At 38.2% G+C, this 24407-nt stretch overlaps 1 protein-coding gene across 2 annotated transcripts in view; it reads right to left on the bottom strand.

Annotated features, from left to right (window-relative positions):
- bbs9 (Bardet-Biedl syndrome 9) overlaps window positions 1-24407 on the bottom strand; it is a 220473-nt gene that overhangs the window by 103372 nt on the left and 92694 nt on the right. For both annotated transcript variants that reach the window (XM_047361863.1, XM_047361864.1), the window contains one exon: window positions 2057-2239. In XM_047361863.1, coding sequence (XP_047217819.1) covers window positions 2057-2239 — 183 coding nt within the window. The remainder of the gene's footprint in view (window positions 1-2056; window positions 2240-24407) is intronic.

Raw genomic sequence — 24407 nt, 5'->3', positions numbered from 1 at the left:
AGAGCAATTAAACTGGCCAAACAGGAAATAAGAGTTTAGCTGCCAAGGTAACTTTGTTGGATAATTCAGAATAGAAGTTTATTAGGAGATATACATTTATAGAGCAGATTCATTAGAATACTTTATTGCGGATGGTTGTCTGTATGGGAATTCCTAAATTACACCCAAATAACTAATACTATTTTATTTCTAAAGTGCACACTTCCTGTTGCATTAGAGTGCAAATAATTCTTAAATTAAAAACTTTAAATTATATCCTTTACTACAAGCTTTACTACAATCTGACACACAAGTCAACTCTGTAGTAAAAACAAACTTTTTCCTGCTGTGACAAATTGCCAAACTCAAGACCATTTTGTCTAAGCAGCATTTTGAAAAGATCTTCAATGCCCATATTAGCATTACCATAATTATCCATCCTGCTCTGGCTGCTCGACACTAGCTCCCTCGGTGCTACAGAATTGTTTTAAAGGTATTGTTTTGAAATGTCTTAATGGCCTGGCTCCACCCTGTCTCTCTGACTTGCTTCACCCATACTCTCCTTCAAGCTCTGTAAGGTCAGTTGGCCAGCTGCTCCTGACCGTTTCACAAAAAAGGCTGAAGCTCAGAGGTGATCTGGCTTTTGCATTTTCGGTCATTTAGTTATGGAACGTGTTAGACAGGCACCTTCACTGTCTCCTTTTAAATCCATTTTTTCATATTATTTTTTCCCCTGGTGTTCAGTACAGCATGAGTCATTTGTTCTTTTGTGTAAATTATGTTGTCAGACATTGTTTAATGTCTGATTTATACTTTACTATTTTATGCTTATTCTCTTATTCTCTTAATTTGTTGTTTTTTTAATGTGCTTTAGAAAAAATTGGATTGGACTAAACATGTATCATAGGAAACCAACATTAATCGCACTAGTCTATTACTGGTTACAAGGTTTAACCGGGTTGCAGTTAGAGGTGAAAGAAGATTTTTTTAACCAGTTTTAAACTGTACTTTTTGAAACCCAAATGATTTGTCATAAATTCAGTTCATTCCTTCGAGAATCTAATTTGCTACAATTATCTGTAGTGAAACACTGACTAAAACACATGATTAGTGCAAACTGTGCTGTTAAATTCCTTTTCTGAATTTAGTTTGACATAAATGTAAAACAAGTATTTTATCAGGTAGACAGTGGAACAAACCCTTATTTCCTGTGGACCCAAAACAATCTGTTTTCTAATGGGCCAGTTCTGTCATTCAATATCCAATCATGTTCAGGCATGAATGTGATATTTGCATTCACAACTCAAGAGATGTGAATGCAAAGGTCAACCAAGTTTTGCATGTATATTTCTGTTTTGTATCTGTTATCAGATGTTCACAAGGAACAATGAACTGAATGACAAATATAAATCTGTCTACAATTACAGAAACTACAATTCAGACCTTAACAATAAGACCAACCAAGACCTTTAAAACGAGATACGATTTCATTAGGACCAAGACCTAATGATCCCAATCCCAGTTAGAACTACTGGACCCCAAAAGGGACATATTCTATGTGAAATGGTTCTAATGAAGCAACCAAAATAAAAACATACACTGTTTTTACTGGAAAAAAGGTCCTTTGCAATGTGGTTGCAGTGAATGCTGGAGCTCTGTCAACAAAGCTTTTTATAGAGCTGAATCTCCTGTAACAAGCACAGCACTCACTCATGCAAACCCAAATAAATGCAGCAATATGTAGCTACAGCAAAACTCTGACTGTGACTTATAATAAAGCTAAATGCCATCACATTTATCTTGAAAACACACATGGAGGCACATTTAATGCTAAACTCATAGAAAACACTCCTAGTGCAGAGCTGACAGGTGACTGTTGAGAGGACACGAGTTAGTCTGTGATTGAGTGTGTGTGAAATCCTCCGAGACCAGAAGTGTTTAATATATTTTTAAAGTTTTCTGAGTGTGCGTTTAAGCTGGGGCTGTGTTTACCGAGCAGGATACACATGGATGAAAGGACACTGACATGTTAACTGCACTTGCATGTGTGTGTGTGTATGTGTGTGTGTGTGTGTACCAGCTGTGGTGTGTCCTGCAGGAGCGGCAGCAAGGTAGCTTCCAAAATGGCAGTCTGATCGGGGGTCAGGCCCTGCCACAGGGACAACAGCAGCACCAGCAGGTGAGTGGAGCTCCGTAGACGGACAAAAGCCTGCTCCAGTAGCGCCCGGTTCTCCTCTGCAGCCTCGGCCAATGTAATGACCTGGAGTAGACAGACAGGAGTAAGGATTCGTCCAAAATATTTCATACCTGACCACTGTACTCAGTCATCGTAGCTGAAGTGGCTTGAATCGCATCACTGTATAGTGGATGGTCCAGAAGCACATGACAGTACAGTTGCACTCTTTCTGTAACTCTTAAAACCTTTAAAAGCCTGCATGTTTCACTAAGAAAAACATGCTCTATATTAAAAAAAAACCATCAAAGCACACAAAACAGGTTGAATGAAAGTACTTTAAAAAGTTGAAATTTTTAATTATGAAAGTGTCTGCTTAACTTTTTGTTCATGTTAGAAAAAAAGAAATGCATAAATAAATAAATAAATTCCAACCTTTTTTTCCAAACAACTATAAATCCAGGCTTATTAATGGTCAAGGTGACTTTCTGTACAACATCTACATTTATCCCAGAAGGCTTGGAGTGTTGACTGCACAGCCTGTGCAAACAGATTTATGAGCATCAAGGCTGCAGCTCCTTCATTACTGCCACTGGGGGCTCCGTTAGGTGGCTGATTTACTCCTGCTGATGTTTGCCTAAATTCACCCTAAATAACTTCATCACAGTATTCCGTTTCTTAACAAGCACTCACCACATCCTAAAATTCAAAACTGTAAATTCATTGAGAAAACTTTAAACCTCATTAATTAATTTTCTTCTGAAAATCTGAAACTATGATTTAAAAGTACTGTGTTCTGCGGACTCACAATGTTAATCAAGACACAAAGTAGAGATTAAAATGAAAGGTTAGATACAGCCACTAGTAGTTTTAGTGTATTTTTCCCTCAAGCATAGGTTTAATAGATTGGTGAATGCCTGTGGGACTTATGGGTTTCTTTCCATAAAACGGCTTGGTTAGCTAAGTGTGAAGCTGTCCTGCTCACAGATTTTCCCACCTGAGGCGTAGATTTTAGCAGTCCCTCCAGAGTTACCATTTTGCTGGCCTCTCTGATTAATGCTCTCTTTACTCATCCAGCCAGTTAAGGTAGTTTGCTTTTCCCTTAGCTCCCCATCCTTGATAATTGTTTTATTTATTTACATAGTTCTCTTTAAGTTTACCTAATTTGATAAATACAAATGTATACCAGTTTTCAGATTTGTATTTGTAAACCATTTTTAAAACAATTGATATTTCTTCTCCTTTTCCCTTTCCCAATTATATGTTAATTTTTGTTTTGCTTTCTATTCTCCAGTGATATGTTGCCCCCTTAAAAAGCTAAATATTTGAACTGCAATTTTTACTGTTATTCTTTAAATGAAGCAATGAAAATAGTGGGCTGCATGGTGGCGCAATTGGTAGCACTGTTGCCTTGCAGCAAGAAGGTCTTCTGTTCGACTCCTGGCCGGTGGTCTTTCTGCATGGAGTTTGCATGTTTTCCCAGTGCATGCGTAGGTTCTCTCAGTGTACTCCGGCCTCCTACCATAGTCCAAAAACATGACTGATAGGTAGATTGGTGTCTCTAAATTGCCCTTAGGTGTAAATGAGTGTGTGCATGGTTGTTTGTCCTGTATGTCTCTGTGTTGCCCTGCGATGGACTTGCGACCTGTACCCTGCCTCTCACCCGTAGACTGCTGGAGATAGCTCCCCGGCAATCCACTGTGGAAGAAGAGGTAGAAAACAACTGACTGACTGACTGACGAGGCTGCTGAATTCTTTTTTGATTTGTATTTGCATTAAGCTAGATGTAGAAACAATCACATTTCTATGAAGCTACTGCATGGTAAGGAGAAAAAGGAGAAAAACATTTAGAAGCAGAGAACAACTGACCATTTGCAGTTAGATTAAAACTAAAGCTTGTAGATTTTCTTAAATTACAGAGCTCTGCGGCAAAAAACTGAGAACAAGTGAATGCATTAATTAGGCATGATGGGAGCAGCTGAATCTGACCTATAGCAGGGAGGTCAATCCCTCTTTCCTTCCATCATTGCAACAACAAAGCAGTGGAGATGAGTGGAGTGGCAAGGACAAGTGATGACAGAACAAGACGCATGAAAACCAAGACAACAAGAAAAGACAAGTTGGACAAAGAGAAAGAGGGAAACGGGAGATGAGGGAGGAGAATGACAGAGATGAACAGACAGAGAGCGAAAAAGAAGCGGTGAAAGCAGATCTGGGTCTAATGGACGACTGTGTGCTCAGAGAAATTAGTGATGTGTAGGCCAAAGCGCCAACGTACACCAGCCGTTTGTTTGACAAATGGATTCAGAACTTGGCATTTGATCCTAGAAAAATAGAAAGCAAAGACGTAAAGAGGTAAAGTTTGTGTGTGTGTCCGTGCATGGGCTTGTGTACCAGGGTGGAGAAGTAATTGCCAAAGTAAGCCGTTTCTATTTAGGTAATACTAAGCTACAAACACAGGTTAAAACACCAGTTCACTTCCCCTAATTTCTGTGGTAACCTCAAAAAGCTCCTGTGGCCGGGGTCATCCGTAGGTGCTGTGTCACTCACACCTTCCCCATAAGCCATAATAACAGACTCAACAATGAATATAAAAGCCAAAAAAGGCTGCCATGTTTTAGGAACTGGTATATGTTCCAGAGCTATCAAGATCTTCAAAAAAAACACACAGTTTTACTTTCATCTTTAAAGAGCTGTTTAATAGAAAATGCCCACGGACTGAGCATATTCTTGACCACGCCAAAAATGCAGCTGGAGCACCAAGTATTAAAAGATGCCACTAAATACTTATTTGTTAAGGAATTCGCAGGAGAGACAATGCCCAGAATCTCTGCCAATGAGGCATAAACTAAAAGTTTGATATTAGCATCAAATTTCGTAATGTCACTGTCTAGAGCAAACTAAACTCTGAACCATAGCTTCAGACTTTTGAACTTGGTAACAGGAAAATGCACTTCACAGCTTCTGAAGGTTGCAAAAAGTTACATTAATGACATTTAAGATCTTTTTAGGATATTATGATTCACATTTAAAACATAGATGCATTATGAAAAATGATTTTAGCAAGTTAACTTAAAAGACTTACTTAACCTATCTTTTACCTCCTTAAAAACATAAGCAGATTAAACATGTCAACTGATGTTCATGTTCTTCAGGTCTGGATGTAAGTTTATTGCTATAAAAACTAGCTTATGAAACTTTAACATCTTCAAACAAAGTACAGTGAACCCCATAAGGGTTATTAATGGTGGGGTTTTTAGCACATTTTCAAAGCTGAACCTTGCGGAATATAAACTCTAATGATGAGCGAACTTTAAGTGGAAAAATTAACAAGACAAGTTTTAATAACCATTTTTCAGCTTAGCAAAAAAAGGTTCATAGTTTCATCGCAGAATCCTTTTATTTGTTAAATTTAAACCAATAATGAGGTTCAAACCTCAGCTTTTCGAAACAAAAAGCCACCACTTTTGTCTTTATTTATCTACTGCTTTGGCATCACAAAGGTGTTATTTGCAATTCTTTGTGGCAGTGTTCTTGTTTTGTTAACCATTAAATAAGCTTTAGAGTTCTACAATCCAGAACCCTGTAAACCCACAAAATCAAACCCTTTAGATTTTGTGACATAATTTCTTCTATTCAACACATGGCCAAGAACACACACATCTTCATCACTCTGAAGACATACACAAACATGGCCCAACCACCCAGCTCAGAGGGGTTTCTCAAAGTGTGGGCTTATTGATAAAAGCCTCCAGGTCCGCTGAAGGACTCCATTGTCGGCAGCCGCTGGGCTCCACACACACTCTGATTGATGCCAGCTGAGAGAACACAAAAGGTACATTTAGGCTGGATACACACTCACTCTCACACACGCACACACACACACACACACACACACACACATATATGAAGTAAAGATTAAAGAACACATGTGAACCTAAAAGCGACATATGACATATTTACTTGCATACATAGACATAAAATAGGCGTACAAACAAAAAATGACACACAAGATGTTTTAAACACACTTCTTCACAAGGGACAGACACTATTAGCCCAGTAATTCAACTGTTAGCACACAGTAGCTGTATGTTAACAGCTGAACTACTGGTGACCTTAAACAATCTGCAGTTGAAGCTGCTGAGGTCAAGACCTTCTAATGTGTTTGTGATAAAGTCTGGACTCTATTCAATGCGCATAAAAGGGACCTTCTGCTTCATCTTAGGTGCTAAACCTGGTTAACGTCTCAATGACAAGGTGCAACTTTGTGGAAGTATTTTCTTTAGGACCGGTACCAACACAACCCTGAAATTCTGAAAGCAATCTAAAAAGGAAGGAATGAAAAAATCCAATCTTTCAAATTTCATCTATCCCTGCATTTTGCCCCCCCCCCCAAAGGAGTAACAAACCGCACACAGAAAGTCACATAAGCAGTCGTGTTTGTATATTCACACATCATTGCACTAAGATATGCACACACATGTAACTGTAGCCACAAGAAATGTAATGAAAAACACAAACAGAAAGTCATGGGTACCTCTATGGGTACCTCTTATCTATGGCAACGCATGATTTAGAGCACACACATAAATAAACATATATAACAGACGTGGCTGCGTTAAAAATGATACCAAAAAAGGTGACTGTATGGGATGAGGGGTTGGAGAGTGAAAGAAAGCATAAAGAACTGAAGCTGAGAAATCCAAGAAAAGCAACTTTAACTAATTACTTCACTCATTTACAAGGTCAGAAAACCAAGAGATTTATAGACATATAGCGCGCAGAATTCAGTGCAATAGCAGTGATTTTTCAGCAGTGAAATTAAACATATCATAAAAAAGGCATTGCATACAGTGTTGTTGGGAAAAATGGCCGCTCCTGAATCCTGTGCATTCTACTTTCTTTCAATAAACACAATAAGCTGATGGTATAGAAATATTACGTTTTTATGCTAATAAGAATGAAAGGCCAAAAACACGTATGCAGCATATCGTCATATGAGCATCTTTAAATAATAAGCTAAAAACATAAATGTTCCAGTAAATCATCATTGCCAGTTAGTAAAAGTCAACATGACTGCATGAGGAAGAACTTAATAAATCTATTTGTTACCAAAGTTTTATCTACATGCAGAATGACAGTAAAAACAGCTTTGAGTGTTTTTCAGTGTGTATTCCTGTTTGATAGCAATCCCCCACTGAGCTGGAATATTAGATGTTTCCTGCTCGGTTAGCCTCCGCAAACAGCATGGATGAACTCCAAAACACTCACACTCTCTCTCACACACACATATACAAATCCACTCACTGGCCACTTTATTAGAGAGGGTTGTCCAAATGTTTGTTCACACAGATAGTAAATCAGCCAAACACATGGCAGCAAATTGATGCATGTATCTAGATCTGGTGAAAATGACTTGCTCAAACTGAGCATCAGAGTGAGCAAGAAAGAGGATTTAGATACGTTTGATCACAGAATGTTCTGACAAAAAGAGCACCAAGGAGAGATGGTTGTGTGACTAAAAATGCTTTCGTGATGTCAGATGTCATGAGAATGGTCAGACTGGTTTAAGATGATAGAAAGGCAACTGCAGCTTAGATAACCACTTCTTATATCCAAGGTATGTAAAATACCCTCTCTGAGCACAACTTCAATGGCTACAGGAGCAGAAGTTCACCCCAAGTCCCAGTCCTGGTGACTAACAACAGAAAACCTTATTTACAGTGGCAGATTATTCTAGAGCCTTAGGACCGACTACAGAGAAGGCCCGGTCCGCCCTGAGTTTACAGTTGGTTCTTCTCAGTACTGACAAGAGCAAAAGACCAGCTGACCTAAAGGAACGAGGTGGGTCGTAGGGCTGAGAGGTGTAGAGCGGGAAGAGGCCAAAACAAATAAAAGAATCTTAAAATGGATCCCAAAATGGATGGGCAGCTAGTGAAGTGAACTCAAAACCGGTGAAATTTTCTCAAATTTGGGTGATAGTTAAAAGACGTGCAGCTTCATTTTGCACCATCTGCAGGCATGTGATTAAACACTCACTGACACCTAAATAAAGGGCGTTACAGTAATCCAGCCGTGTGGGCACAGAGGAATGGATTACTGTCTCAAAAGTGCTTTTCCGTGAGCATGGGCTTAATCTCAAACTAGTTTGATGAACATGACAAAGAGTTCACTGTACTCCACCGGACTATCCCTCCAGTTGAGAGAGGGACTAAGTGGGAACTCTGAGGCAGAAAATGAAGCTGTTTCAACAAGACAGCACCACTCATTTCTTGTTCTCTCCCTGGTGTTCTGGTGCTGGAAGATGATGAGTCAAAAGTTGGTAGCAGTGTGTTTGCTGATTTACATGTAGTTTGTTTTTGGTATATTTTTAATTAATTAAATCATTACAAAATTCAGACTAGTGTGAAAAATAATAAATGTATTCAGTGGTAATGTGGTATTCATTAGTAATTAGTTCTCAGTGGTTCTTGAGAGATGTACAGACGATGTACAGACAGACAGACAGACAGACAGACAGACAGATCCTAACCCAGAAAGAAAGAAAGAAAAGTTCACATCGGGGTCAAATGACTGTACCAGAGATGACTGTAAGCACACGTGTGTGTGTTGAAGCTCTATTTCCGTGTCTTAATTAAAGAGCCAATTAGTATCTCGGTTTAACTACAGCTGAAAACACACAATCCATTTCCTCGTGCACAACGAATAATACACACTCTCATACGGATACAGTTACATACGCAGGCACAAGCACAGAATCTGGAGGAAATACAGACACTTTGCAACACTCTCTCATTAACATGTGCTCAACTCCCATAGTGATAAAAGTGCTTTCACATAAGACCACATTCCCTTTGTAATTAAAGCCAAGTTACAGATTCACAGTTTCGCTTCATGAAATATTCAAGCCTTTACAAGGCCTGAATAGCTTAATTTGTCCTCCATGAACTTGTTTGTTATTTTAGAGTATAATATGTGCTGCCAAGCACCTGTATAGACACACATGGAATCACTGTGGAGACACAAAGTGTAAAAAGACAATAACTAAGAGGATAGACTTGAAAGGACCTTCAGTGGGTAGAAAACTCTATAAGGAGGCGCCATAAATGAAGACAAGCTGTAAATGCATTTGTCACAAATTATAACAGTTACTAGAATACTTTCTGTGGATTCCTATCAGTTCCATAAGTCTGAGATGCACTTTCAGGAAAGGTCATTTAAGGCTTTAAAGCAGGGCAGTAAGACTTCAAAAAATATCAACTGTGGTAACTAAACAGCATTAGGGACCACTAAGCTGCTGCCTCCCTCATCCAGCATTTATCAAATAGTGATAATATCTAAAAGTTGAAACAGAAGAGATCATGAATATGAAAAAAAAGGCAGACGAAGGAGACGGAGCATCTTAGAGGCAGTTAGTGGACTGATCAGCATCTTTTGTCTCTGTGTCAGATAAGCAGACAGACAGTAACCACTATTGTCTGAGGTCAAAACAAACGTAGGCTTACAATACTGATAACACTGTCTACACTCCAACTGATAACACGGCATGAGATAAGAAACAGAAAGAAAAAGACAGAGAGAAACAAAGCAGAGTAAAGTGGCTGAGAAAGAGAAATGGAGATGAAGACAGAGAATTTGTCCAAAAGATCATTGTTTTCACATGTCTTATTTCAGAGCTAAAGGAGAAGGGAAGGGATTGTCTGATTAAATTTGGCAACTGAACCTGATCCAATCACTGTTTTTCAATCATATGTTGTGGAAAGCTTGGAGTAAACCACTTTTTTTATTTCTTATATTTACTGAACCTAAATCTGGTAAGAAATTAGCTAAAGCTGCTGCCACATTGATTCCTATCTTATATCTTCATATCTAAATTGACTTTGTAGGTCCAAGATGTATTTATTAAGTACAGGTCCTTCTCAAAATATTAGCATATTGTGATAAAGTTCATTATTTTCCATAATGTAATGATGAAAATTTAACATTGATATATTTGATTCATTGCACACTAATTGAAATATTTCAGGTCTTTTATTGTCTTAATACGGATGAAAACCCAAAATTCCTATCTCACAAAATTAGCATATTTCATCCAACCAATAAAAGAAAAGTGTTTTTAATACAAAAAACATCAACCTTCAAATAATCATGTACAGTTATGCACTCAATACTTGGTCTGGAATCCTTTTGCAGAAATGACTGCTTCAATGCGGCGTGGCATGGAGGCAATCAACCTGTGGCACTGCTGAGGTCTTATGGAGGCCCAGGATGCTTCGATAGCGGCCTTTAGCTCATCCAGAGTGTTGGGTCTTGAGTCTCTCAATGTTCTCTTCACAATATCCCACAGATTCTCTATGGGGTTCAGGTCAGGAGAGTTGGCAGGCCAATTGAGCACAGTGATACCATGGTCAGTAAACCATTTACCAGTGGTTTTGGCACTGTGAGCAGGTGCCAGGTCGTGCTGAAAAATTAAATCTTCATCTCCATAAAGCTTTTCAGCAGATGGAAGCATGAAGTGCTCCAAAATCTCCTGATAGCTAGCTGCATTGACCCTGCCCTTGATAAAACACAGTGGACCAACACCAGCAGCTGACACGGCACCCCAGACCATCACTGACTGTGGGTTCTTGATACTGGACTTCTGGCATTTTGGCATTTCCTTCTCCCCAGTCTTCCTCCAGACTCTGGCACCTTGATTTCCGAATGACATGCAGAATTTGCTTTCATCCAAAAAAAGTACTTTGCACCACTGAGCAACAGTCCAGTGCTGCTTCTCTGTAGCCCAGGTCAGGCGCTTCTGCCGCTGTTTCTGGTTCAAAAGTGGCTTGACCTGGGGAATGCGGCACCTGTAGCCCATTTCCTGCACACCCCTGTGCACAGTGGCTCTGGATGTTTCTACTCCAGACTCAGTCCACTGCTTCCGCAGGTCCCCCAAGGTCTGGAATCGGCCCTTCTCCACAATCTTCCTCAGGGTCCGGTCACCTCTTCTCGTTGTGCAGCGTTTTCTGCCACACTTTTTCCTTCCCACAGACTTCCCACTGAGGTGCCTTGATACAGCACGCTGGGAACAGCCTATTCGTTCAGAAATTTCTTTCTGTATCTTACCCTCTTGCTTGAGAGTGTCAATAGTGGCCTTCTGGACAGCAGTCAGGTCGGCAGTCTTACCCATGATTGGGGTTTTGAGTGATGAACCAGGCTGGGAGTTTTAAAGGCCTCAGGAATCTTTTGCAGGTGTTTAGAGTTAACTCGTTGATTCAGATGATTAGGTTCATAGCTCGTTTAGAGACCCTTTTAATGATATGCTAATTTTGTGAGATAGGAATTTTGGGTTTTCATGAGCTGTATGCCAAAATCATCTGTATTAAGACAATAAAAGACCTGAAATATTTCAGTTAGTGTGCAATGAATCTAAAATATATGAATGTTAAATTTTCATCAATTACATTATGGAAAATAATTAACTTTATCACAATATGCTAATATTTTGAGAAGGACCTGTATATATGGTTGCGATGGGCTCCCATGTTTCACTTCTTCGTGAGCAAAAAAGAACCAAAAATCTACATGAAAACTGACAAATAGGTTGGTGGAGGGTACACCCTGGACAGGTCACTAGGCCATCAAAGGGAAATAAACAAATATATATTTTAAGCTTTTGTTATCTGGAACAAGCTTCTATCGTGTATACAGTATCACTCTGCTTTTCTGGGAGAAGGTACATACTTTAAATGTGAAGGACAATGCCTTTATGGGTGACCAACAATGATTTGAAATAAACCAGTACATGCAGGTGGAAGCAGAAAATGTTCCATAGGAACAGAGTATAAAAGGAAAACCACAGATTTATCTATTATCTCTCAGGCAATAAACTCTCCAATTCCATCAATTTATAGCAAAAAGCAGTTAAAAACACACACACACAATGATTACGCCTATTGAGCATAGCTTTTCAAATTCCATCACACTGAAAAGACTTCCTGAGCAGAACAAGTGCCGCAGATCAAGTGGCCAAGATGCTTTTTTTATGTGTTCCACTTGCTTCAAGGTAATCTACAAGGCTGTAACAGAGAGGATATCTAAATGCAAAAAAAAAAAAATAATAATAATAAAAGTGTTTCTTTTGGCTGCTAAACATTGTGGTATGATTTATGAGGCTGTTCTTCTCCGTCAAAGAGCTAGCTGGCCTCTTGTATCTCCTTGAACAGCAAGGTGGAGAGTTAAAGAGAAGGCGAGGGTCCTCTACATTTCTTTGACACGTGTTTACACAGTCCCAGAGTACTTTACTCTGAACTGATGCATTGTAATCACTCTTCATCCAACTCTTCCTAAATTAACAATGAAAATGCCTTTTTTTACTTGTCAGTTTAAAATATAGGCAGATGAAAACACAAGTCGGCTGGCGAGTGAAATCTCCAAGAACAAACAGACAAACTGGCACATCAAGTGTAAGGAAATTAAAGCCCATAAGTAAAGGAACAATTAGCTTAATAATCAGTAAGTATCTGGAAAAAAATATATTATTTATTTGGGGTGAAATAAGAGAGTGGTTTAAGATCTCACAAGATCACCTCAATATTTGTTTTTATTGTGAAGCCTGTCTCAGGAAGTGCTACTGAGTGAGGATATAAAGGTTTGTCCTTTAAGCTCAACAACCTTTTTCTTAGTTTGACCTGTTTTTCAAAAGAAGAAAGGAAGTTGTTCTTGAACTGTCCAGTTGTGTTTACAGAGTTGATTAATAAAGATGGTTCATGCGTCTGGCCAACATTCAATATCATCCTTTTGTTTCAATGACATTAATACGCATGATGCCAGAAAAAATAATGCTACCACATAGTCCTCCTACGTATTTTTCACTCTAGCATAAACAATTTGATCAGTTCAGTTCAGTTCAAGTCAGTCAATTTAATTTAAATTCAATTACATACATTCAATCTTAGCTATAAAACAATGCAGTCAGGTTCAATTTATTTATAGTGGTAAAACATTTTCTATGTAAAGAAAACCAGTCGACTGCATCTAGTCACTGGCTTTGCAGCAATCTCTCCTCCTGAACGAGCTTGAAGCAACAGTGGAAAAGATAACTTCTTTAAACTTCATCTTTAACAGGAAGAAACCGCCAGTAGAACCTGGCTTAGTGTGAGTGGGTGTCTGCTGGGGGTTTGAGAAGACAGAGAAGACACTAAATAAATAAATAACACAGACCAAGGTCTGGTGTAATTTCTAGGTTAATGAACAAGTACAAAGTTGACAGCAGCAGTAACTCCTTTAGTGACTTTGTCTAATTGAAAAACACAACTAAACATATAAACTCAGAGCCAGTAGTAAAATATATGGGATGAAAAACAGAGAGCAGAGACACAGTGGCAGCAGCCGCTCCTTCAGTTGCTTTGTCCAGGAGAGAGACATGTTTAAACACAGAAAGACAGGGTAAAGTGTTTCATCTATTAGAGATAAAATACAATTATAGGCAGTGATAAATGAGATGATGGCACCATCCAGGAAGATGTCACAGCTGAACAGAGACGGCACAAAAACAGCGTCTTTTTTGGAAAAAATTTCTAAACATAAGTGCCACGGCTTTTACATCATGTATACGCAACGTTTAATCTGTGGAGATGCTTCACCCACCACAGGATGTGGGATGAAACTAAATGTGATTAATTTGATTCATAGTTATCTGACTACCTGGAAGCATTCATAGTGCAAGAAAAATGTAATTCAGTGACAGTCCATTGATTCTTTAATATGGAAAAGAAATAATCAAGACAGTGATATCACGGGAAAAGTCACTTTCTCAGTTATGACACAGCATGATACTGTGAATTTCCACTCATTGATCCAAGTATACACAAACTTACACAGACCTTAAAGATGTGACAGAACTTTATGTTCCAAATGAATCCTTCTTCATTTCCTCTACTGCATAGGTTCCTATCCTGCTAAACAAAGGGGCTATATAATTTCAAATCTTAAGTACTTAGACTGATCAAACCTAAACTGGACTATTCTGCACTGAACAGATCCTTTAATGCCGTGAGGCAGACACCCTGTCTACTTTTAAGGCTAGGCTTAAAACTTTCCTTTTTGATAAAGCTTATAGTTAGAGTGGCTTAGTTTACCAGGAGCCTTCCTCCCTCCCTGTTGGATGGAGTAAGGGGGAGTCAGGTTTAGCCTAAACCGGCTCAGTTATGGTTGAGGTGCAAACACACCCTCCATTTCTGCTACCTGTGTGACCCCTTCTCTTTTCCGATGGTTGTGATCAGTCTGACAGAGAGAGGTATCCCAATCCTTGTGGTTTTTAGTATAACGATGACCATCAGTGGGACCCTTTGTGGGGTGCCTTGAGACGACATTGTTGTGAATAAGCGCCATTTAACTAAATAATCTGAACTGAAACTATCTGTGTAGTTATGCTGCTATAGGCTTAGGCTGCTGGAGGACATAACGACCACTTTCTACCCTCTTCGCTACATTCTCACACTACTCTCCAATTTTGCATTATTTGCTGTTATTTCAGCTTTTAACCTTGTTCTCTCTTTTCTCTTCCTAGAAGCTACACCTGGCCTGGCTCTGTATCTGCCTGTGACACCTTTCTGGAGAGGGGAATCGTCCGAGCTTCTGCTGGCAACAACTTAATGCTCACCCTCTACCGATGATCCACATGGCCATGTCTTTCAGTGTTTAACCCTTTCTCTCTCCTAGACATAGAAATTGACTGAGCTTTTACTGTAACTAATTATATGTGCTCTCTTTCAGACTCTAACCTTGAAAACTGGCTCAGAGTTTATCTGTTCTTTCTTTCTAGGTGAAACGACTAAAGGAGCTACATCCATTAACATTTACTTTTCCTTCCCATAGAAAGTACTTCTGGATCAGTGCTTCTGTGTTCTTTTTGTGTCTCTGCTCTGTTCTCTCAAACCCCCAGTCGGTCGTGGCAGATGGCCGCTCATACTGAGCCTGGTTCTGCTGGAGGTTTCTTCTTGTTAAAAGGGAGTTTTTCCTTTCCGCTGTCGCTACATGCATGCTCAGTATGAGGGATTGCTGCAAAGTCAACGCCAGTGACTGTCCACTGTCTCTACATGCTCATCCGGGAGGAGGGAATGCTGCAAGTCACTGACTGGATGCAATCTGCTGGGTTTCCTTAGATAGAAAAACGTTTTATCCAATTTGAATAAAAAGGCACTGTCCAATGGTTAGGATTAATAGGAATGTATGAACCTGACTGTTGTGAAGTGCCTTGAGACAACATGTGTTGTGAATTGGCGCTATATAAATACACTGAATTTAATTGAATTGAATTTGAGATTTTTAGTGCCTTTATTCTGTTTAAAACATTTATCTGTGAAAAAATGGGATTCTTAGTTTTCCTAAAAGTATTAATAAAATCTTTTTTTGTTCTTGTTAACTATCAGCTATTTAAATAAAATATATATTTTTTTTACTTTCTTTCATTGTTTTAACTAAATATGACAATGAAATGTTGCATGAAATCTTAGAAGTGTTGACCACTTAACATCTTGTAAAATATTTAAATAACAATTTAAAAAACAGTAGAGAACAGAAAGATTAGTTTATCTATAGGTCCATTAGAAACAAGTCAAGTAATCTTTATTTTTAATTTTATTTATTTATTTATTTATTTAGCGCCATATTGATCAACTTTACAAAAAAGATCAGCATTTAAATTTGATATTCAAATCTCAACAGTCGTGTATACTTAGACATCCTCCATGAAATGATCTGTTAAAAAGCATGAACTCAGCAATTCTAAACAACATTTAAAAACAAAGTCCTCAAAACATTCAGGTCTTCGATACCCGCAAGCATGTTAGCACCAGGACCTCAAGAAAATTATCAGACACATCAAAATGGTACTAAAATCTTGTCTTGTATCTAAAACTCAAATTCACAGTTCCATCACTGTGCTGGGTGGTCCCGAGGGCCCAGAGGCCCTAGAAGGACCAGGGGACCAAATTACAGAGCATGACCCACCGCAGTGTCACCCAAACCTGGGATTAACACCCGGGCAGAGTCCCAACCCTACAGTAGCCCGGGGCTGTGTGAGCTGACCTCAGCAGGTTCAGAGGTGACCTTGAACACACAAGTACATGTGCTGGTTAGGGCCCACCCAAGGCTGAAATAATAAGGGTGTTTGGCTGATCCGGCTGGACGGTGGTTGGACTGGAGATTTCAGCTATGATTAGACTGCTTATCTGGTTTCCTGAAATATCCAGATTTTGTCAAAACATAAATCTGAGACAAGTCATTGTTCTCACCTAGCAGCACAACTTGTTCCATTCAAGCTGCAAGAGCATTTTCCTTTTCACCTCACAATTACAACGGCATCTCATAAGGTCCAAAGTTATTAATTCTGCTGCTGTGGTACTTGAATTATCACAGGTACCTCTTTGATACCCCCTAAACGACTTTTTGCATTAAACAAAAGAACAAAGAATGACGTGTTTAAATATTTTCAGGTGCTGCAACCTGCAAATCCCTAGCAGACATAAAAAGGGTGCTCTTACAAAAATACCTATCAAATTTACCAGTTCTCATGTCTGAGAAACCTTGAGAAATGAAAACCATGTGTGAGAAATAAAAACATTTTGACTTTGCAAGATTTGCACTCCAGCTGAACTAAAAAGCCAGAAGTTTGTTTGTAAGCTGTATTTATAAAATATACCCCAACGATTTCAAAAATTCTTTAAATTGCTAAAGATTTGGATGTTAAAAAACAGTTATCTGCATTAAAAAAAGATCTGGAATCTGTTGCATGTCAGTTCAGTGTTATGAGTTAAAGTAATAAAGTTAAGGAACAAAACAGGTAAGAAATGCTGATTAATGAAAGAGGCCCTGACATCTTTAAATCAGTAAAAATGCATGCAGGGAAAGTTAAAAACATCTGGTGGTCTGACCAGGTGAAAGGAAACTAAAGGGAGGAGATGAAGGATGTGAGTTTTAAACATGCACACAAGCACAAGCAAACACACACATAAACGTGTCATTAAGAGATAGACACTTTTAGAAGTGTGGTTCAGGTCAAAGGTCAAATAGATACACTGACACACTTACGTCCTAAAGCAAGGCATTTAAATCAAATCACGCTGAAACGCTGTCAGAAACACACAGGGTTCTTGACACAAACACCCCCGGACAACCTCCCAAAGAGACTGCACGAACACATACAACTCACACAGTTAGCAAGAGAGTAGTAATACCATGTGATGTGTTTTGACCCAAGGGCATTTTTCATAGCAACAGCTGCAAGTTCAGTGTGTGTCCATTTGTGTGTTTTTGGGTAAAACCGGCATTGATGGCCAAAACAGAAATGGAACTCTTTTGGACTGTTTGAGAGTTCATAGGTGTAAGAAAACTCCCTGACACACCTGCAACACATATCTTCCTATACCTTTTTCTCAGAGGTTCATTTGAAAACTAAACCAGTCGATTCTTCCTTCATGCCTCTCAGCAGTGATCAGCACATCAAATTTTGAAAAATCTCTTATCTTGTTTATTAAAAGCATCCAGAAAAAAAACTCTCAGCTTTTAATTTTTTGTAAACATAGAAACAAACAGCAGGTTATCAGCTGCAATTCATTTAGAGTTCAATGAAAATCTAATTAGGGTTAGAGACATATGCATTGTTCCATGTTTTTCTGTATTCTGACCTTTAGTTAGGCAAGTGAGGCCTGCAGGGCTTTAGATGTCTGGTGGGGCTTCCTGGATGAGTGAAAGTACTCCTGGTGTAACTGAAGTAGGCTGAAAAGGTTCAAATCTGCTCCATGTTCCCTTTGTTCATAGATAATTCCTCTCACTGGTGTCCGCTGGAGTCCCAAAGCCTTAGAAATGGCTATGAAACCTATTGCAGACTGACAGATTTCAATCACTTTGTTTCTCATCTGATCTGGAGCATGACGTGTTGCTTTTTTAGACATTTAGCCTACTTTATGTTGTCATGTTGAAAAGAAGTGAACCGACAACCGTTTGTCTGCTGTATCTGACAGCTGAAAACACACTTCTTAAGACAGGAATATTTCACCTCATAAAAGCCCAACAGCTTATTTAAGAAAAAAACATGAGAACTACTATAACTACTGTGATAAAATGACATTAGCAGCTAACTAATGATGGAAAAGATACTTCTCTCATTTGTATACAGTAATTTCTTATGTTGTCAAAAGAACTATGTGTTTTATTCATTTTTCTAAAGACAACTAAATGTAAGTCTAATTCAGCTTTAGTTTTATTTCTTAATGAGGCTGGTGGAGTTTTTTATTTTTATTTTTTTTTTTGCTGTTGGTTATTGTTTTTGTTTTGTTGTTTTAGTTTTTTTGTCTCAAAAAGTAAGAACACATTTTTGTGTCTTTTTCTCTTCTCAGAAAAGAATGTCAAAAAAATTGAAATTAAGATTTCTTTATCCTCTTTAACTTTCTTAACCTGTGAACATTTAGCAGACCTTTTGGATTAATGCAGCCACAGATGACAACCAAATTAGCTGAATTAGAAACATTTAATCAATGTCCATTGGGCAAAGTAACATACAAATAAAAAAAAGATCCCAGGTATAATTGTCATGACAGACAAAAAACAGAGGCCAAAAATGGTTGACATAACTGACTCTAAAGCCCAAAATTGCCAATCAACACGTGAGTCTATTCTGTCACTGAGTGAAGACATTTAAAAATAGTTTTTACTTTCCCATTTTCCTTTTGTAGCTCAGTTAAAGATATGTGTGTTAGGATTGTGTGGACAGTGGTTGCTTTTATTTACAGGGGAGACACAAAGGAAGAGGGAAAGATGGCATGCAGTACATGACTCAAAGCTACATCTACAACTAAAACTGCATTCAGCCTTCACATATGAGGCATCTGCTTGTCCTCTCAGCTTCCTCTAAGTTATTTTATAGTCTAGGAGGTCATGGATCTTGTATTTTTCAACCAATCAAACAGTGTATCACCAGAGTTAAGGTCCAACTTTAATTAAAACTTTAATTATTTAATACCCATCTTACAGTTTTAAATTGTAGATTATTAGCTGAAAAGGGAAGATTATGTTCTATCAAAGGACTTGATTTCATCTGACTTTTATCAGCAAGTTACAAGCATTGCCTGGCACTAAAGAATTAGCCAAAACCAATAAATTTGGGTTTCTAAGGTCACTTTATTTCTAACACATTTAAGGCACAGTTAGGGACAGAAATCAAGTATAATTGGGATATCCTTTGTTACATTTTTCATGCAAAAGACAGAAGTTTAAATTAAACATTGTATAAGATGATTCAGAGCTTTTAAACAATAAATCTTTCTTCAAATATCCAGCATTGTTATTAGGATAAGAATTCAGAGTAAAATGTAATGTTTTGAGTTGTTAATAAAAGAACAAACAAGAAACAGTAATGAATTAACTTACTAGCGGGCATAATGATCTACATTTATTTTCACACACACATAAGTGAAGATAACTCCAGCTTGTCTGTTCATAAAAATATCTTGAAGTTATTTTCAGAATCTTCTCCTCATATGTGCTTTATGTTGCCAATGTGTATGCGGTCTGTGGTGTGCTGTGTGAGCGTGTGTGTTTGTGGGGGGGCAGTGTTTAGTCTGAAGCCATATTTAGTCTCTCTGGTCCTATGGGGAGGCCTATAATCACACAAGACCTTTCTCTCTACTCATTACACACACACACACACACACACACACACACACACACACACACACACACACACACACACACACACACTTGTCTTACTATATGTTGTGAGGACCTGGCATTGACTCTCATTGACTTCCATTCATTTCCATTCATTTTCAACCCTTTCTATGACCATTACCAGTACATACCTAACCCTAAGACTAACCTTAACTTAATGCACACCTTAGTCCTAAACATAACCCCTAGCAAAAAAACTAAGTAAACCACGAAAATGTCCTCACTTTGCTGGTGAAACACAAAAAAAAAGGTCCTCATTTAGCTGCAAAATCAGCAAACACACACACACGGTGAGATTTTTAAAACAAAGTCAAAGAAAGCACAGAGATGCAACAAGCGTATATTCTACAACATGTGGAAGAATATCTGAAATTAATTCAGCATGCAAGAGAGCAAGAGAGATCAAGACGTTCACAGACAACACAAATGAACAAAGTATAAAAAAGTTACTCTGTTTTATTCTTTTGAAATGACGTGATGTGAACTGGCGCTATATAAATAAACCAAATAGAATTTAATTAAATTAAATTAATATTGAGTGTTTAACATCTGTCTCTCATGGAAAATACTGAATTTAGATGTTTGTTGGCAGTCTTTTTTAAATCTAAAAGTAAAGATAAAGATCTGAAATCTTCAAGATATACACAGAGACTGCTGTTTTTGTCATCCTTGTCCCAATAACCAAACAATAGCTAATAAAAGTTCTAAAGCCAGTTCAATAATTACCCCATTACCCTATTAAGACAGTGTGTCACCCACGGCCAAAATTGAATAGGTTAAAAAATAATCTAAAAGGAGGAAATCAAAAAAATCTCATAAAAATAAACACAACTCAGACCGAAAAGAAAAATAAAACAATTAAATGTGGCCTACTGAACATAAGATCTCTCTCTTCAAAGACATTGCTAGTTCGTGACCTGATTTGTGACAATCAGATTGATTTATTTTGCCTCACAGAAACCTGGCTGCAGCAAGAGGATTATGTTGCTATAAATGAGTCAACTCCTACTAATTATTTAAATTTTCACATTCCTCAAAATACTGGGCGAGGAGGAGGAGTAGCAACCATCTTTCAGTCCGATTTATTGATTAGTCCCAGACCAATCAATAGCTACAACTCTTTTGAATATTTAATCCTTAGTTTTCCTCATCCAAATTGCAAAGCACTAAAACCACTTCTGTTTGTTGTTTTGCACCGTCCACCAGGCCCTTACTCTCAATTTTTAGATCAGTTTTCAGACCTTTTATCTGATTTAGTGTTAAATACAGATAAAGTTATTATAGTGGGGGATTTTAACATTCATGTTGACACTGAAAGTGATAGCCTAAATATAGCGTTTAATGCAATCTTAGACTCAACTGGCTTTGCTCAAAACATTAACAAACCTACCCACCTTTGTCTTCATTCTCTGGACCTTGTGCTGACATATGGCATTGAGTGTAAAGACATAACAATATTTTCTCACAACCGTGTCCTGTCTGACCATTTCTTAATAACCTCTGAGTTTAATTTAACCGAGTACTCCACACCTGAAAGAAAATTTCATTATAGTAGATCATTATCAGACGATGCTGTAACAACCTTTAAAGAATCTGTTCCACTTTTAATTTCCTCATTATCACTGAAAAGCACAGTGGAGGGCAATAATTCTATTTCTGCCCCTTCACAAATTGATTATTTTGTTCATAGTGTTTCTTCATTATTGCGTGGTTCATTAGACAATGCAGCCCCCTTGAAAAAGAAGGTAATCATTCATAGGAGGCTAGCTCCTTGGTTTAATTCAGAGCTGCATACTTTAAAGCACAATGTTAGAAAATTGGAGAGAAAATGGTGTTGTACACACCTAGAGGATTCCTACGTAATCTGGAATAATAGCATACTGTTGTATAAAAAGACACTTTGCCAAGCTAGAACAGCTTATTTCTCATCATTAATAGAAGAGAACAAGAATAATCGTAGGTTTCTCTTTAGTACAGTTGCTAAACTTACACAGTCATAGCTCTGTTGAGCCATCCATTCCCTTAGCTCTTAGCAGTCATGACTTTATGGGATTCATCTTAAATAAAATTGATTCTATTAAAAAGAAAATCTTTGACATACTCCTGAAGATGATTACTTCATCCTCAGCAAGTGAGACAACATTGGAAATAACTGCAGAACCTGATTTGTGTTTGGACTGTATTGATCCTGTGGAGCTTCCTGAGTTATCAGAAATATTAGCTTCATCTAAACCTTCAACTTGTATGTTAGACCCAATCCCAACCAAATTATTTAAGGAAGTGTTCGCTCTGATTACCAGCCCCATTTTAGATATGATTAATCTATCTTTAGTAAATGGATATGTACCACAGGCTTTTAAGTTAGCTGTAATTAAACCTTTACTTAAGAAACCTTCACTTGATCGAGATGACTTGAAAAATTACAGACCTATATCCAATCTTCCGTTCTTATCTAAAATTCTTGAGAAAATAGTTGCTAATCAAATGTGTGAGCATGTACACAGCAATGACCTGTTTGAAGAGTTTCAGTCAGGTTTCAGAGCTCATCATAGCCCTGAAACAGCTCTGCTGAAAGTCACTAATGATATTCTTATGGCCTCAGATAATGGACTTGTGTCTGTTCTGGTTCTGTTAGATCTCAGTGCTGCATTTGATACAGTCGACCATAGTATTCTCTTAAAAAGGCTGTAATATGCTGTAGGCATCAGGGGAACAGTGCTAGGCTGGTTTAAATCTTATCTGTCTGACAGATTCTAGTTTGTTCATGTAAATGATAAATCATCTTTAAACTCCAGGGTTAATTGTGGAGTACCACAGGGTTCAGTACTTGGGCCAATTCTCTTTACTATATATATGTATGCTTCCAATAGGTCAAATTATCAGGCAGCATCGGATAAATTTTCAGTGTTACGCTGATGATACTCAGCTTTACTTATCCATAAATCCTGATGAGCCCCACCAGTCAGATAGACTACAAGCATGTCTTGAAGATATAAAAACTTGGATGACTTTAAATTTTTCGCTTCTAAATTCAGACAAGACAGAAGTTGTTGTCTTTGGACCAGAGTCTTTAAAAAAGAAACTGCTTAGTCAATCACTTAACCTGGATGGCATTAAATTGACCTCCGGTAATAAAGTAAAACACCTTGGTGTTACTTTTGACCAGGACATGTCATTTAAATCCCATATTAAACAAGTTTTAAGGATTTCCTTCTTTCACCTCCGGAACATTGCCAAAATTAGAAATATCCCATCCAGGAGTGACGCTGAAAAACTAGTCCATGCATTTGTTACTTCAAGGCTGGACTATTGTAATTCTTTACTATGAGGATGTCCACAAAATGCAGTTAAAAGCCTTCAGCTGATTCAAAATGCTGCAGCAAGAGTTCTGATGAAAATTAAAAAGAGAGATCATATTTCTCCTATTTTAGCTTCCCTTCATTGGCTCCCTGTTAAATCCAGAATAGAATTTAAAGAATTTAAAATTAGAATTTAAAATTCTCCTCCTCACATATAAAGCCCTTAATGATCTAGCTCCATCATACATCAGAGATCTGATTGTTCCATATGTTCCTAACAGGGCACTTCGTTCTCAGACTGCAGGTTTACTGGTGGTTCCTAGAGTCTCTAGAAGTAGAATGGGAGGCAGATCCTTTAGTTATCAGGCTCCTCTCCTGTGGAACCAGCTGCCGGTTTTGGTCCGTGAGGCAGACACCCTGTCTACTTTTAAGGCTAGGCTTAAAACTTTCCTTTTTGATAAAGCTTATAGTTAGAGTGGCTTAGGTTATCAGGGAGGGAGCCTTCCTCCCTCAATGTTGGTTGGAGTAAGGTTTAGCCTAAACCGGCTCAGTTATGGTTGAGGTGCAAACACACCCTCCATTTCTGCTACCTGTATGACCCCTTCTCTTTTCCAATGGTTAAAATCAGTCTGACAGAGGGAGGTATCCCAATCCTTGTGGTTTTTAATATAACAATGACCATCAGTGGAACCCTATGTGGGGTGGCTTGAGACGACATTGTTGTAAATAAGTGCCGTTTAACTAAATAATCCGAACTGAAACTATCTGTGTAGTTATGCTGCTATAGGCTTAGGCTGCTGGAAGACATAATGACCACTTTCACCCTCTTAGCTACATTCTCACACTACTCTCCAATTTTGCATTATTTGCTGTTATTTCAGCTTTTAACCTTGTTCTCTCTTTTCTCTTCCTAGAAGCTACACCTGGCCTGACTCTGCGTCTACCTGTGACACCTTTTTGGAGAGGGGAATCGTCTGAGCTTCTGCTGCCAACAACTTAATGCTCACCCTCTACCGATGATCCACATGGCCCTGTCTTTTAGTGTTTAACCCTTTCTCACTCCTAGACATGGTGATTGACTGAGCTTAACTGTAACTACCTGTATGTGCTCTCTTTCAGGCCCTAACCTTGAAAACTGGCTCAGAGTTTATCTGTTCTTTCTTTCTAGGTGAAACGACTAAAGGAGCTACATCCATTAACATTTACTTTTCCTTCCCATAGAACGTACTCCTTCTTTGTTCTCTTTG

This window comes from Girardinichthys multiradiatus, chromosome 3 (genome assembly GCF_021462225.1).
Source record: "Girardinichthys multiradiatus isolate DD_20200921_A chromosome 3, DD_fGirMul_XY1, whole genome shotgun sequence".
Classification (NCBI taxonomy): domain Eukaryota; kingdom Metazoa; phylum Chordata; class Actinopteri; order Cyprinodontiformes; family Goodeidae; genus Girardinichthys; species Girardinichthys multiradiatus.
This window is presented reverse-complemented; position numbering and strand designations above follow the sequence as displayed.